Genomic DNA, 16,907 nt, shown 5'->3' with positions numbered 1-16,907 from the left:
CATGGTAGTCATTCTGTGTGTCAAAGTGATTAGCATGGCAGGGGCAAGTCTTTCAGAAGTCATTTATTCTTAAAATGAAATAAAATGCTACTGCAATTTTTACTCTGGTTAAAATAAATGTGCTAATAAAAACCTGAGGATGAGATATAATTAATAGTTCTATGAAATGTGCTGCCATGTGTGACATGACAGCTGTGCAATATTAATTCCTTACGTTTGGTCTGCTTCTAAGATGTTCATCAAGTGGGGTGATAATCTTTATCTGAGACAGGTGAACTCTGCCAATATCTTCTCCCTTTTGGCATTCCAAGTAATTATTTTCTGCCTGCTTCAGCATCACAAGTACGTCCCCACGCTGTAAGGCACAATATCACACTCTGAAGCAATTATTATTTAATAAAACATTATTACTTTTTTCACATTTTAATCTTTGGAGCCTAAAGCATTTAATAATGTGTAAAGGAGTAACAGAGGACACTGATTTTTTTACATTAGTTAGTAAAGAAAGAGCTCTACTTTACCTTACAAGAGAGTTCTCCAGGGTTTTGGGAGACAATGTCTTCATTGGCAATTCCATGAGGCACAGACAGCTTAAACACAAACCCACAAAAGGATTATTCACAATCAAATAGCCTCCTCATAAACTGCTGATAATGTGGAGATGTCAAATGTGTGCCTAAAGTGCAACTTTTCTAGCAGTTAAACTCTTCACTTGGCTTCCTCAAGCTCTAGATCTAGTGGGATCCATGAGAAATGGATACTAATAGTATCGGAATGTGAAGAATGTGGCCAAAAATGCCCTTTAACAAGTACAACCAGGAAGTTCTATTCTGTAGGACAAGGCCCACCAAGTCTCCTGATCTAAAGCATTTAAAGGATAAATGCTCAGCACCTGACCTCAGAGCCTAAGCCATGTCTTTACTGCAGGGTTCTCAATGGCTGTCTTCTGAAGGCTGATAGGGGATTGGAGCCTCCTCTGTAGGGCTTGACTGCTTCCATTTGCCTTCAATTTCCTTTTCTCCTAGAGTCTCTCTGATACCAAGTATCTACTTAAACCCATTTCATTGCCTGACCCCAGTCACTTCGTACTCAGCTGTCTGATCTTAGAATGACTTTTACATCTGCACCCCACCCTTAGCCAGAGGACTGTTCCCTGCCTTGATAAATTTGGTCTGATAAGTGCAGGTCAGAGGGTATATCCAGGAAGTGTGATCACACAAGCTCACTTCCAACAAGAAAAGGCAGATTTCAATCACTCATAAGCAAAGAGTCAGAGTGCAAGGATGTGTCCCTGTAAGGCTGGGTTGGGTGGTGGTGATTCCCAGCATCCCTGTTAAGAGTCCCAGGCTCCCAAAGGAACCAGAGTCTTGATTTTAGCAATTTAATCAAGGGATGTCCATGGAAAAAATGAGAGACTTAAGGAATTATTTCATACTGAGACATACTACTCTAATATACTATCATTTTGAATTTATTAATTTGAGCTATCCAAATGTTTTACTGACATTATACAGCTATGCTAAGAACCAGCAAAATATGGTTTTTCCTGAATGAGGCTCTTAACATAGAATGTCCAAAGCTAGTAGAGACTTTATAGCTACTGATACTACTCATAGTATGGCTTATTGGCTAAGAGCATGGGGCTCAGAGCCAGCTGATCTACGTTCAAATCTTGGCTCTACCATTAACTGATTTTGTGACCCTGGACAAATTCCTCAACTTCTCTGTGTCTTATTTTTTTCATTTTTATAATAGAGGTTAATAACAGTATTTACTTCAAGGGCTGATGTGAGGAATAATACACATAAAGTGTTTCAACAACAATCTTTTTTTTTTTTTAACGTTTATTTATTTTTGAGAGACAGACACATCATGAGAGGGAAAAGGGCAGAGAGAGAGAGGGAGACACAGAATCCAAAGCAGGCTCCAGGCTCTGAGCTGTCAGCACAGAGCCTGATGCGGGGCTCAAACCCACGAACCATGAGATCGTGACCTGAGCTGAAGTCGGATGCTTAACCAACTGAGCCACCCAGGCACCCCTAAAGTGTTTAAACAATATCGGGCGCATAGTAAGTACTCAATACATCACTCACTGTTCTTATTTATTATTTTAAAGTAACCTATCCCAAAGAACACCCCTGGGTTTTATTCATCAGTTTAAATGAAAATGAAAATGAAAATGAGCATTACTACCTTTTTCTTATCTGTCTATACCCTTCTCTTAGGATTAGAAAAATCCTAAATGGCTTAAATTTCCTTAATGAGGAAATGTAGAATAACATAATATTGTTAATTGTTGTCTTTGTTAAGAGCCACTGTCACACAATTATTTAAAAAAGTGCAAACAGTTCTGTTCTCCTTCTCATTTTTATTTGTTTTGCATTTTATCAGGCTAACCTGACCAAAGTAGAGAGAGCACATCAGCTCTATTTTCACTTAAGAGTGGGAAATGAACAAACGTTTTGAAGTCACATGATGAAAAAACACACTCAAGAGAACAAAATTAATATCTCAACTATCTCAATTATTGATTAAAAGCTTCTAACCAGTAACTGTTACATGGGCCATGATAATTAGGTTTCTAAAGGGGAAAGTGAGGAAAAAAACCATCCATTTTAATGAGAAATTTCCTTCTATTTCATTTTAAATTTTAGTCTGTGGGCAAGGTAGCTGTAAGATATAAACTATATCAAGTTATAAACTATAATATCTGTCAGAGCTACTCCCATCAGTATAATCCACTGGGTCAGGTTTTTCAGTTTGTTTGGTTAAGCCAGACAGCAGGTTACACTCCCTGTCTGCCCTGCTTTCTTTTCCTATAGTTCTTCTAATAATGAAACCCTGCTTTAAAGACCTAGTTTTGGGGCGCCTGGGTGGCGCAGTCGGTTGGGCGTCCGACTTCAGCCAGGTCACGATCTTGCAGTCCGTGAGTTCGAGCCCCGCGTCAGGCTCTGGGCTGATGGCTCAGAGCCTGGAGCCTGTTTCCGATTCTGTGTCTCCCTCTCTCTCTGCCCCTCCCCCGTTCATGCTCTGTCTCTCTCTGTCCCAAAAATAAATAAAAATGTTAAAAAAAAAAAAAAAAAAGACCTAGTTTTATTATGGCCTACTTCTCTAAAGCCCTATTATGGTGTCAAGGGGCAAGTCCCCATTTGTCTCATCATCTTTTTCTAAGGAATAACAGATCATTTATATACTTTAGAACAAATCTCTTGATTACAAACATTTTTAAGGGCTACACTCACCATATATTTCCTGTAAAGAGGGTGTCCTGGTTTGGGGCGAGGGGGCAGCACCGGATCTTGATTTTTAAAGACTTGACTCTTGGCTTTCGAAAGTCCAAATGCCAAGTTACTTTGTTTTTTCTGAAGATCCATGTCAGAAGAAGACCGATTAAAAGGCAGTTTTTTATTTGATGCTCTGGTTGCAGAAAGTTTCGGGGGAGGTGGTCTCTCCGGGGCCCCCTTGGGAGGAGGTTGTCGAGTCGGTATAACTTTTCCATTTATAGGTCTGAAAGTCAATGAAGGTGCTGGGAGTCAGTGTTTGATTGATATTAGGGTCCTGTTTTATTCTTTCTTTCACACACACACACACACACACACACACACACACACACACACACACACAGCTTTCTGCTGGGGTAATACAATTTCTGAAACATGCAGGCTATGCTATTTTTGAGCAAACGACTGCTGCATTAAACATTATATTATTAGAGGAAATGCCATGATGCTCCAGCTTCCTCTTATCTTGCACTAGAGATTCATTAGTTTAAGACAAACAAGCATTTACTATCATGAGCTCTCCAAGGCACTATTTACTCTTAAACACACCATGACTATTTCAGGAGACTAAGCACTTTCTAAAGTATGAGATGAAATGCTAATAATAAGGTATCAGGTATATTTGATGGGGTCCATACATAATTAGAAAAGGAACATCAAATTCCCTCAATATTTGTGTTAGAGGAATTATTACTAAAACCCTAATTTAGATTAATATAAAGAAAGCTAATTCTGAAAATGGGTAAGACAACCATTACTTTGAAAGTCTTCCCATAATCTCTATGACAAAAATAATTTCCAACATAGTAACATCTTCTGATAGCATCACAGCGTTTTGTTCAAGTAGCTCTGGAACTCAGGAGGGCAGGTCCCCTCTGAGCTCACAGTGCCTGTCTCCCTTTGGAAAGGCTTTCAAAAACCAGGCTGATTTCATAATGGAGAGTATGTGCGTACGTTCATGTAGATGTTCAAGAAGCAGAGTTGCTTTAGGTTTAGAAAGGGTCTTGTTCCCTTTAGTTGAGGAAAAGTTGAGGAAAAGCAATACAGATCAGTGTTTGTGCTCTGTGAGTTGCTGGGCCGTGTTAAAAGAAAGAAGGAGCAAAGATTCTTACAACCAGATGTCAGAAACAGAGTAGAGGCTAGTGGTCTGGGAGAATTCAGGAGTTTAATGCATCTTCAAAAGATCTTGGACCAACAACACTCAGTTTTGATGACAGAAAACAGAGTCCAGTCTGAGTCGTTAGTTTTTCTCTAATTTACTTCTTAAAAGTTTTCTCACACTTACTTACCTTGGTGGCAACCTTGGGGGTCCTCGCACAGAACCTCCTGTTTGACCCATGTGGTCAGATTCCTGCAAGTATCAGACAATGCTTTTCAGTTAAGGTTAATCTGAAATAAGAGCTTGTCAAGAGGAATTATGGACAACTTTTTGACTAGCTCTCTAAGTGGAAATGTAGCTGAGTTATAGAAAGTAGTTTGAGAGTTTTTAGTCTTAAGCAATATTAACTCATTACTTAACAATATTAACTATTACTTCCTGTATCAGTCGTCAAGTCTGAATACAAGTGAAAACAGAGAGAAGACCAGGGTAGTCTGCTGTTGTGGACCATGGCCCAACCAACTGCACTGTGTGGTTATGCGCCCAGCAGACTCATCAGGTATTAAGGATGATATTTAAATCATGATGGGTTATACAGTAGCAATTTAAGCAAGCACTGTAGGAAATTTTTAAAAAATAGCCTTTATTTATCCTATGACAACACATAAGATATGCACTGCTCTTAAGTTTAAACGTGTAATAAGTGAGGTGGTGATTAGTTTGTTTTGCTTACAACAGGCAGATCTCTCATCACTGGGTGGTTTACAGTTTGGGTGGTGGCTTCTGAACTAGGAGGTAGAACACAATAGAAACTTAAGGGATGGCCTGAAAGGAAGGTATGTGAAGAATAATGGAAAAGGCTCAAGAAAGCAGAAAGAGTAAAGGGGGATAACTCAAAAAATAAAAGATGGGTAGAGCAGGAATGTCCGAGCCTAACAGCATATGGGAGAAACTGGAAGTGTGGAGAACAAGAGGAAGATTTCTATAGGAAAAGGACTCAAACTGTGCTGTTTAAACAGATTTTTCAAACATGTTGTAGCCTAAGGATTAGGAAATGAGTATAATAATACATGGAAAATGTTTGCAGATCTTTTTGTTAAAGGATCACAAAGCCAAAACTTCTGTTTTTGTTTTTTTGTTTTTTTTTTTTTAGGAAAAAGTCCTCTCTAAATTCTTCTAATTCTGATCGAGTCTCCTGTTTTCATGTTTCCTACTTTCTAAGCCCCCAGTACTGACATGCACAAGATAATATTCCTCCAAGGGGGAAAGTGCTAACCCTTTAAAATTACATTGCCTTTTTTTGTAAGGGAGATTTAACTCTCATTTGGGAATGTTCAGGCTAATTCAGACTGTTTTCCTCCCTCTCACCTTATAAATGAGTTAAAACTCACTTCCATAGCGTTCTAATTCAAACTGAATATTAACAACTTTTCCTTAAATACCAAATGATTAATTGCCAGTAACTGCGATCATTTAAGTATATTTCAAAATCCCATTTTTAAAAATTAAGCTTGCCCTTAAAACTTGGTTTCACTAATGAGTTCAATTAATGTAGTGAGGCAAGTCACTAGCCCATAAACCCTGCAATGGTCCATACAAAATCCATGCCTTATAAATCCACCACTGCCTATATTCCTCCCACTCCTGACAAATCCTGCTATGATTCTGAAAAACTCACTTATTTATTTGGCTACCTTTAATATTAACAAACAGAAAAACACTCTAGCAGAGAGTCAGGAACTCTTACTGGTTTTCTCAAAACTATAGTTGTTAGATAACTTAATAAATGAAGGCATATAAAAAATATAGATGTATACATGTGACACAAAAAGTTATAGATGATGTACTTTAATAACTACATACCATATAATCCTAATCTTGTACAAAATATTAACTGCACTTTTCTCTCAGGGGTGTTATTTTTATGGAGGATCTTAAGTATCTTTTTAGTTTCTCAAATTTTCCACAATGAGAACATTTTGAATCAGGAAAAAAAAGGCACTATGCTTACATCGCCCAGGAATGTTAGGCACCCTGTAGAACATAAATACTGAGAAGAGACGACTGGCTCCTGTAGAAGCCACTGTCCTAGTGTTTGCTAAAGTCCAGCTTTGTGCACGAGTTCTGCCAACAGCTTTGGAAGATTAATGATTACGTATTTCCTCCTCTTCAATATTCCACAACTAACCGGAGCCTCTCTGCATCTGTTTTTTATAGTTTCTCTTTAGCTCTGACTTTTCTGAACTTTGGCTTACAATGTGTTTGGATAGTTCCTGGTGAAGCTGGTCTTTCTGCTTGTACTGCCCCTGCAGATGCCATCTTTTTGTTCATCTGCTTTGGAATGGTTTCTTATATTCTAACTTCAAAATAATTCCCTAGTTTGTTTGTTTTTGCTGAATTTTAAAAAAACACGTATTTCTTCCAAGACCACATTCTTGTCTGTTGGAATTTCTTAGCAGCCTCTGCAAAAGTTCCTTCTCTTCTTTCTCCAAGACCTGGTACCACTTCTTAGGCCCTGAATTCACTGGCCAGCTTCTATGCTACAGCTTGGATTCTTGATACATAGCAGGTGGCGTCTCAGGACTCTCCTGCACTGGCTGGCAGCCTCTTTGGGAAAAGCTTTGGAAGCCCTGAGTTCTCACACAAAAACATCTGCTCCTGCTCCAGGAGCTCCTAATGTTCTTCACCCTAGAGTCCCTGTCCTTCTGGTGAAGAAAGGGAGATTTCGTAACATAGCCATCCTGCCCTAAGATGGAGAAACAGTAAAGAGTTTTTGTCTCGTGCCTCATCAAAGGACACAGTTGGCAAAGATCAAGCCCATCCTCGTGGGTGATTACACTGGTGAAATAGTCTTTTTTTTTTTTTAACGTTTATTTATTTTTGACACAGAGAGAGACAGAGCATGAACAGGGGAGGGTCAGAGAGAGGGAGACAGAATCTGAAACAGGCTCCAGGCTCTGAGCTGTCAGCACAGAGCCCGACGCAGAGCTCAAACTCACGGACTGTGAGATCATGACCTGAACCAAAGTCAGCCGCTTAACCGACTGAGCCACCCAGGCGCCCCGTGAAATAGTCTTTCTACAAATCCTCCCCGATACCCGAAGGCGTTAAATCTCTGGTCTAATAGTCACTCAGTAATCGTAATCCTCAAACAAAAGAATTTCTCAGGCATAGATTTGACTTTCTGGCACTGAAATCTATGATGTGTGACTTTAGCCAACTCATTTCACTTGTGGTCTGTTTCTTTTCTCTTCTTCCTTTAGACCCAGTGCATCTATCATGATATGTATTTATTATAGGACAGCACAGAATGCTTTGGCGCTCCTTGGTAAACAGTGTAGGACAGGATTTTCCTGTTCATGTGAGGTACAATTATGATTATAGTACCTCTCCAGATGGTTAAATCTAACTTCCTTTTCTTGTTTTCCTAAAATGTGGGAGTTGCTTTGTGGTCTGCTTAACACCAAATGTAATAATACCTAATACTTTAATAGAGCTTTATGGTTTACAGAAGCCCATTACATGACTTCATGAATGATATATATATGCCTACACATCACCCTCTCACTCTCTTTTACAACCCTTTAGAGTAGAAGTCAGTAACCTGCTCAAGTAAATTTTCCTCCATGGAAATTTGGGATTTTCTTCTATTCAACAACAGTATTGCACGGGCCCTATCATCCCCTAATGGGCTTTCTTGGCCCAGTTTTAATAAAAATTTATTATCAAGTACTTTGAAAATGTAAACCATCACTAAATTTTAGTTCAGCCTACAGGAAAATCTCATTAACTTGATATTGGCTAATTCCATTTAATGTTTCCTTCAAAGAAATCTCTTTTCACTAGATGATTAGATGGGTTTGCATGTGTAATAAGCATAGTTAATGCACAGTGTAAAACTATTATGAAATTTGAACTGAAAATTTGGTACAGAGATGTTAAGAATTTGTTCAAAATTTTTTAAATTTTCCTTTTTAAATTTTTAATTAAAGAATAATTGATATATAATACTGTATTAGTTTCAGGTGTATAACACAGTGATCTAATATTTATATACATACAAAATGGGCACTATAGTAAGTCATTACCATCTGTCGCCAAAGTTGTTACAGTATTACTGACCATATTCTCTATGCTGTACATTACATCCCCATAGCTTATTTATTTTATAACTGGAGGATTATACCTTTTAATCCTCTTCGCATATTTCACACCCCTCCCACCTCCCCTCTGTTCTCTGTATCTATGAGACTGTTTCCGTTTTGTTTTGTTTTGTTTTGCTTTTTAAATCCCACATATAAGTAAAGTATACAGTATCTTTCTCTGCCTGACTTATTTCACTTAGCTTAATACCTTCTACGTCCATCCATGTTGTCACAAATGGCAAGATTTCATCTTTTAATGGGTGAGTAATATTTCATTGCACATATACAGCACATCTTCTTTACCCATTAAGTTAATCTACTGATGGACACTTAGGTAGCTTCCATATCTTGGCTATTGCCAACAATTCTGTGATGAACACAGGGGTGCATATGTCTTTTTGAATTAGTGTTTTATACTTTTTTTAGATAAGTACCTACAAGTGAAATTGTTGGATACGATAATTGTTTCTAATTTTTATTTTATTTGGGGGGGGCATGAGTGGGAAGAGGGGAGGGGGGGGAGAGAGAGAGGGAGAGAATGAACCTCAAGCAGGCTCCATGCTCAGTGCAAAGCCTGACACAGGGCTCAATCCCACGACCATGGGATCTCAACCTGAGCCAAAATCAAGAGTTGCATGCTCAACCGAGTTAGCCACCCAGGCACCCCTATTTTTAATTTTTTTGAGGAACCTCCACACTGTTTTCCACAGTGGTTGTACAAATTTACATTCCCACCAACAGTGCAGAGGGTTCCCTTTTCCCTACATCCTTGCCAACACTTGTTAAGGAACTGGTTTCTTTTGAACAAACCTTAAAAGATAACCTATCATATGGGAGTTTCAAACAGCATGGGGAAATGGTATTGAGGTTGAAAAAAATATATATATATATGTATACATAGATACAGAGAACAGAGGGGAGGTGGGAGGGGTGTGAAATATGCGAAGAGGATTAAGAGGTATAATCCTCCAGTTATAAAATAAATAAGCTATGGGGATGTAATGTACAGCATAGAGAATATGGTCAGTAATACTGTAACAACTTTGTATGGCAACAGATGGTAATGACTTACTGTAGTACCCATTTTGTATGTATATAAATATTAGATCACTGTGTTATACACCTGAAATACAGTGTGTATATACACGTGTGTGTGTATATATATATATATATATACAACTGAAATACAGTGTGTATATATACGTGTGTGTATATATATATATATGTATATATATATATACATGTGTATATATATATATAAAACTCTTTGACTACCATTGTTAACAAGTGCATGATAAAGTACTATTTTTTAATTAAAAAAATTTTTTTCCCTAAATTTCAGATTAACAAATTCTTATGGTTATTATCTTAAAATCATGTCACTAATTGGATATTTTAAATAAAAACTGACAATTGGACTAAGTCTATTTCCACAAATATTAAAGGTTTTTAGAGATTTTCAAGAACTTCTGCCTAATTATTAGCACCATGTAAAAGGCAATGTCATTCTATCACTATAGGAAAAAATATTTTATGACAAAGTACCACAAACTGGCTTAATTCCTTTGTCCTATAGGAATTTTTTAAATTTTTTTTTTTTCAACGTTTATTTATTTTTGGGACAGAGAGAGACAGAGCATGAACGGGGGAGGGGCAGAGAGAGAGAGGGAGACACAGAATCGGAAACAGGCTCCAGGCTCTGAGCCATCAGCCCAGAGCCCGACGCGGGGCTCGAACTCACAGACCGCGAGATCGTGACCTGGTTGAAGTCGGACGCTTAACCGACTGCGCCACCCAGGCGCCCCTAGGAATTTTTTAAATATTGAACATCACCTTAAATAAGTACATGGGGCTTAGAAATGGTTTGCAATAAAGGTCTTTACCAGACCAAGAGTAAAATAATTCAGACATCAGCTGAGTATTTAAAATTAGTGCATAGCTTGGTCTTCAATCTAAGACAATTTATAGTAACCACTTACCAAGTTTCTAGTTCTGTCAACATTACTCAGTTTTCCAGATACTACACTGTAAGTGTTTCCAATAGGTTTTTCAGTAGGGAGAGGAGGTGGGCTTTGTGGATCCTCTTGTAAACCTGGAAAAACAGCAGTAATTCATCAATAATTTAGGCCCTTTGAGGATTCCAAAGTATGAAATGATTGCAGCTTGGTTCCTTAGGAAAATGGCTGTCCTAGCAGATCCATACAAAGAATGGACAGCTAAATAAGTGACAAAGAGCTTCAGAAAAAGGATGGGATTAGCAGGCATCAGTTAGTTTTACTGAACGTTGTATAGAGTAAAAATAATACTAAATAATTAAACAACAGCCAGCAATTTTGAAAACCTTCAATGTGCCAGGCATTAAGGCACCTTATTTGTATACATTTCTCCAACCAATGACTATCTATGTGCTAGATCTGTGTAGTTCACTAGCCAGTCGTTGCATGTGGTGATTTAAATTTAAATATTAAATAAAATTACAAATTCAGTTCCTCAGTTGCACTAGCTACACTGAAATAGCTAGCACTTGAAATGTTCAGTTGCCATAATAAACAGCATAGTTTTAGAACGTTTCCACCTTTGCAGAGAGTCCTATGCACTATCTAGCACTATGCTAGATAATATCCTAATTTTGCAGATGAAGAAACCAAAGTTGACAAGAAAATATATAAGCTATCTGAAGTCTTAATGCTAGTAATTTTGGGTTTTGAACCCAAAAGCCTGTACTCACTATAATATGGCATGCTGTTTCTTTAATAGGTTGTGTATCCAACCCTCCCCCATCCAAATAATTGAATGTGTTTTCTAATTCATTAGCTCCAGATTAATGGGTTTAATTGCCTTCAATTTAACAAACAATATCTTCACATCCAAACTACATCCTTAACTCAGTGATAGTATACCCCCAGCTTATTTTAAAAAGAAGGAAAAGATCAGATTTAATTAGTGGCAACTAATTAAAATCTGTGTGCAAAAACACTTGGAGAAAGGATGACTGTAACATACTAAAGGAGGCTAAAGCTAATGGTGATTTAGGCACGGAAAGGAGATGGGAATTCTTTTCATTCTTTCAAATGAACACTCTCGGCTCTCACTTCACATGAAATACCTATAACTAGAGGATGGTTTGTCAGGTTCCTATTTTATCTACAGACAGGAAACACTTTCAAAAGAAGGAAAATACCCAGGCCAGCTACTATGAAAACAATGATTTAGACACAGGCAAGCATTCTTAGGGAGGGGCAGGGCTGCTCTGGAAATGAAGACACATAGGAAGATTTCAACTGAGTTGCCATCTTGAGGACTTTGTGGAAAAATTTTCTTATTCTTACAAGGAGATGCTGAAACCATTTAGGATGCTGTGTCGCTGTGACAAACAATTAAGGGTACAAAGCAGTAAGAATATGAAAGTAGAGAGGAGATGTCTTACTGGCAGGAAAGGACATAGGGGTTATCAGGTATGGATGTGAGGGGGGGAGGTGGAGATTTCCAATTTCAAATAATGTGGTTGGGGGAGGTCTCAATGACAAAAGTGGCATTTGAACAAAGACCTGAAGGAATGTTGAAGGAGGGAGCCATGCACATACCTGGGGAAAGGACATCCTAGTCAGAAGAAACAAATCTCAAGACGAAAGAGATGACATGTTCAAAGAAGGCCAAGGGGTTTTGCTTCACAAAGCTATTCCTTTCTTCGCCTGACCATTCCAAGTTCTTCCAACACCAAGGCACATATGAATTGCTTAATAACTGTGGTAAGTACAATTCTGGGGAGCTGGTTTTTGATGTAAATAGAAACAGTGCTGTAGAAACAGGCACTTCAGTTCTCTCACAGACAGCACTTGGAATCCAACTTTCTAATAGCTCCTGGAGCTTTGTCAGAATAATAAAGGTGCTTCCTCAATATATCCTTTTCAGGGGGTGCATGGGTGGCTCAGACAGTTAAGCGTCTGACTCTTGGTTTCAGCTCAGGTCATGATCTCATGGCTTGTGGGTTTGAGCCCTGCATCAGGCTCTGTGCTGACAATGTGGAGCCTGCTTGGGATTCTGTCTCTCCTTCTCTCTCTGCTTCTCCCCTGCTCTCTCTCTCTCTCTCTCTCTCTCTCTCTCTCTCAAAATGAATAAACTTTAAGAAATATATATCCTTTTCAGGATTTCAAGACTATTTTTTATTTAAAAAAATTTTTTTAATGTTTTTATTTATTTTTGAAGGAGAGAGAGACAGAGCATGAGTGGGGGAGGAGCAGAAAGGAAGACACAGAATCGGAAGCAGGCTCCAGGCTCTGAGCTGTCAGCACAGAGCCCGATGCGGGGCTCGAACTCACGAACTGTGATATCATGACCTGAGCCAAAGTCAGACACTTGACCAACTGAGCCACCCAGGTGCCCCAGGATTTCAGGACTATTAAGCCAATTTATAAGTATGCAGAAAAGAATGAACATAGCAGGCCTGAGACTGCTTATTCTCAGAAAGATATGCTTCCAAGGTTGGTTCTTGCTGGAATCTGGGAACTTGGGCTTTGGGAAGGTTCCCACCATCCCCAGAACTGATAAAACAAAAGAATATGGTTTATGCTGAATACCTGCTTTCCTTCTGGGAATCTGGAATTTTGGGACATGCCAAAATTGCTAGAGGTGCCTATGTGACCAGCCCCCAATAAAAACCTTGGGCATTGAGTCTCTAATGAGCTTCCTTGGTTGACAACATTTCACCTGTGTTGTCACAACTGGTTCCTGGGGGAGTTAAGTATAGCCCTTGTGATTCCCCTGGGAGAGAACACACAGAAGCTTGTGCCAGGTTTCCTCTAGGCTTTGCCCCAGGTACCGTTTCCCTCTGCTGATTTTGCTTTGTATGCTTTTGCTGTAATAAATCACAGCTGTGAACATAACTGTGCTAAGTCCTGTGAGTCCTCTAGCGATCATCAAACCTGGGGGTCTTGGGGACCCTGATACAGCAGAAGAATAAATTCAAATATAAAAACTGTATTACTTAAAACCCACATGAGCTTCAGGCAACATTTATTATCATTATATTTCACTACACTTGTTAAAATCTAGGATACATTTTGACAAGGTAACGGCAAACAGGCAAACAACCCAATGTCTGTGATAGTTCTATAGCCCACTGATTTGTGGACTATATAATGCTGTCAAAAGAAATGAACCACCAGTTTTTTAATCTACCACATAACCTCCTAAGAAGCGAGGACCCACCAGAGTTTGGTACCCTTAACTTTTTCCTTCCCCTCATTCTTCACAGTAACTCAGTTCAATCTTTTCACTATTTGGCTTAGAGCCATCAATTAATAACCATCAAAAGACCAAAACCAGTATGATCCATCTGGGTAGTATTTTATAGAGAAGCCACACCCATAAACTAAAGGGGTTTCATGGCATTCCAGGGTATGCTTGCAAAATAACCCACGGATGCTACAGGTGAAGGACTGGGGACATTTGATCTGCTATGAGGAGGAATGGAGTGACAGGATCTCCTGTTAGATAAAAAGCAAGGATGTATCTGGTCTATGAAAATGCACCGAATGAAATGAAACGACAGCAGAAGCTCATGGAGAAAGCTGTGTGATCACTCCAAGCATTGCCAAGAACTGCTTTGGAACGCACTGTCCATGCACGTGCGTGTACACATACATATACTTTTACACACACTTTGAAATAATCTCCAGGGTCTCAAATAAATGGGCCTGGCCCTCTTGGCTTCTCTTTTACAATAAATATTAGATTTCTTCATGGTACATATATAGGCTCATACAAAATTTCATTTATTGTGCCGGTAAAAAAAATCAAGGAAGAAAACAGTATAAAAATGTTGTGTTATGCTAATTTTAAAAATGTTTAATACATTATTATGTTTTTATAATTTTTGGTTAACTGCTCTTCACACAACTCATGCATACTTACACTTAGATTATGCTGACTGGAATAAGATACTGTATCCAGAGAGACACATACAACTTTATTTGCTGTCAGTTTCAATTAGAGTTCATAGGAGAACGACTTGGGAGTTAAGAGGTGCTGACGCCCCGGTGCAGTCAAAAATCCACATTAACTGTTGACTCCCCAAAAACTTAACGACTAATATAGCCTAGTGATAAACTAAGTAGCCCAACAACAGAGATTTTATGTTTTATCTGTTATATACTGTAGTCTTACAATGAAGTAAGCTAGAAAAAAGAAAGTGTTAAGGAAACCATAAAGAGGAAATATTGACAGTACTGTAAGAGATCTGTGTACAAGTGGACCCGCACAAGTTCACACCTGTGTTGTTCAAAGGTCAAGCGGACTTTCCTGCCATCTTTACCAGAGGCACTAACAAGATACTCCAATTGTTCTGAGTTTCAGTCTCTCTCTATTGTCTCTGCCTAGAGATGATGGTATAGAGAAATGAAATCCGTATTTACTATACCAACTGTCTAAAGAACTGTGAAAAAAAATAACTTGTTTTTAAATGTTCTTGGACTATAAATAATAATAAATGGCCGAATACACATAATTTCAAAAGTATACATTGATAAATTAGTATATATTTTCCCCAGGCTCTTGGAGAAGCAGATAAAGAAGGCAGATTAGTGCTTACATTTTCCCGGTTTGGCTGGAATTCGAATCACAGTGGGCTTCCTGGTGGGTGCTGGTTGAACTGCTCGTTCTTTTGTTGGTTCTGTTTTTGTGGGGAGCTGAAAGGGATCTAATGAAAAACACAGTTTATTTTGCATGTTTTAGTTAACATGGACTCAAACAAAAAACCTCATTCATAATTAAAGAGTCATATTTTCATGCCCCAGGGAAAACTATTCATGGATAAACAAAATCTCAGTTTGCAGAGACAAACACAAAGTCGGAGCTCATGAAAGGAAATAACTTGGTGCTCTGTAAATAATTCATGTGGCTTTTCTTCCTCTCTGATGAGAGATATCCAGGACAAACTTGAATTATGAAGAAGCAATCCTTCAAGGGAGTACAGTCATTTCGCAAGTGTTGCCTGAAAATGAGGGGCAACTGAGACGAACAGCCAATTTCCCCCTATCGTGAAGCCTCCCAGATCCCCCAGGAAAGAAGGCCTTTTCTTCCCCCCTCTCACTCCCGTGCCTGTCCCAGAACTCAGGCACAAGACTCACGAAGGGCCCTCATCCTACCGAGCACCGTCCCTGATACAGAGTGTGCCTGGCACACTTTGCTGAGCAGAGTGCCAGTCGTTCAGTAAAACCACACTTCAGTTAACAGGAAAATGAAAAATGTTTTATCTTTGAAATAAGATTAAGACACCTTCCTTCAAATATTTCATTTGGGGGCAAGGATACAGGACTTGGCATTTCTCCACCTTAACTGATTCATTTAAAATTGACAGTGTATGTTTAGAGAAAGTATTTTATTTATTTTTATTTTTTTATTAAAAAATTTTAATGTTTATTTATTTTTGAGACAGAGACAGAGACAGAGTGTGAGCAGGGGAGGGGGAGAGAGAGAGAGGGAGACACAGAATCCAAAGCAGGCTCCAGGCTCTGTCTGAGCTGTCAGCACAGAGCCCGATGCGGGGCTCAAACTCACAAACTGTGAAATCATGACCTGAGCCAAGTCGATGTTTAACTGATTGAGCCACTCAGGTGCCCCTAGAGAAAGTATTTTAAATAGAGACATAATTAACCAAACTTTTTTACTGAAAGAAACCGTCTTTTTTCTTTAATGTAAATATTCTTTTCAGTACTTTAGGGAAATGCCCATATCATTTTTTTAAAGATGAGAAATCTAAAAATAAGTAGATTAGCAAAAATAAAATAAATGCTGTATAATGGATACTCTCTGTAGCACACAGGATCTCTTGAGGCCTCCTTTGCCTTTACTCACCAAGAAGCAGAATGAGTATATGCTGTAATTCTGCACCTGTTCTATGGAATCTTAACTATAGGGAGATACTCCCTATAAAAACAATGTACAGCATAGCTCCTGTGATGAACAGCATTCATGTTCTGCCTATTATGAGCTGTGGTTCAATAAGCACCTTTTGCTGAGCAGCTATTTTCAAGATACATGAAGAGCTGAGCTAACGATAAGAAGGCCTTTCGGCCCCTAGATACTTGACCTTCCCTTCCATGCAGCTCTCAGGCAACCTTACCATTACACATCCTACCAAAGGCATCACTCGCTCACTAGCCACTTGCTCACATATAGGATGTCTACCATGTGCCAGTAACAATGGTAGGTGGGAAGATACTATGGTAAAGTACAATCCCATTTTATTATCTACCGCCTAGGAATGGCCCTGAGATGGCATGCCAGGTAAAACTATTATTATTGGCTAGTGAGAAAAACAAAACAAAACAAAAATTAGAGGAGTCCTCTTTGGAAACCTATTAGCTCACAATGAAGCAATCT

General features: G+C 38.7%; 1 protein-coding gene across 1 annotated transcript in view; it reads right to left on the bottom strand.

Annotated features, from left to right (window-relative positions):
• SH3D19 (SH3 domain containing 19) overlaps positions 1-16,907 on the bottom strand; it is a 188,667-nt gene that overhangs the window by 21,767 nt on the left and 149,993 nt on the right. The window contains 6 exon segments of the mRNA XM_040472491.1: positions 215-355; positions 522-590; positions 3,243-3,507; positions 4,571-4,632; positions 10,505-10,617; positions 15,115-15,222. Of these exon segments, the coding sequence (XP_040328425.1) occupies positions 215-355; positions 522-590; positions 3,243-3,507; positions 4,571-4,632; positions 10,505-10,617; positions 15,115-15,222 (758 nt within the window).

This window comes from Herpailurus yagouaroundi, unplaced genomic scaffold, assembly GCF_014898765.1.
Source record: "Herpailurus yagouaroundi ecotype Mexico unplaced genomic scaffold, PumYag 28, whole genome shotgun sequence".
NCBI classification, from domain to species: Eukaryota; Metazoa; Chordata; class Mammalia; order Carnivora; family Felidae; genus Herpailurus; species Herpailurus yagouaroundi.
Note: the sequence above shows the minus strand (reverse complement) of the source record. Positions and strands in the feature narration are given on the sequence as shown.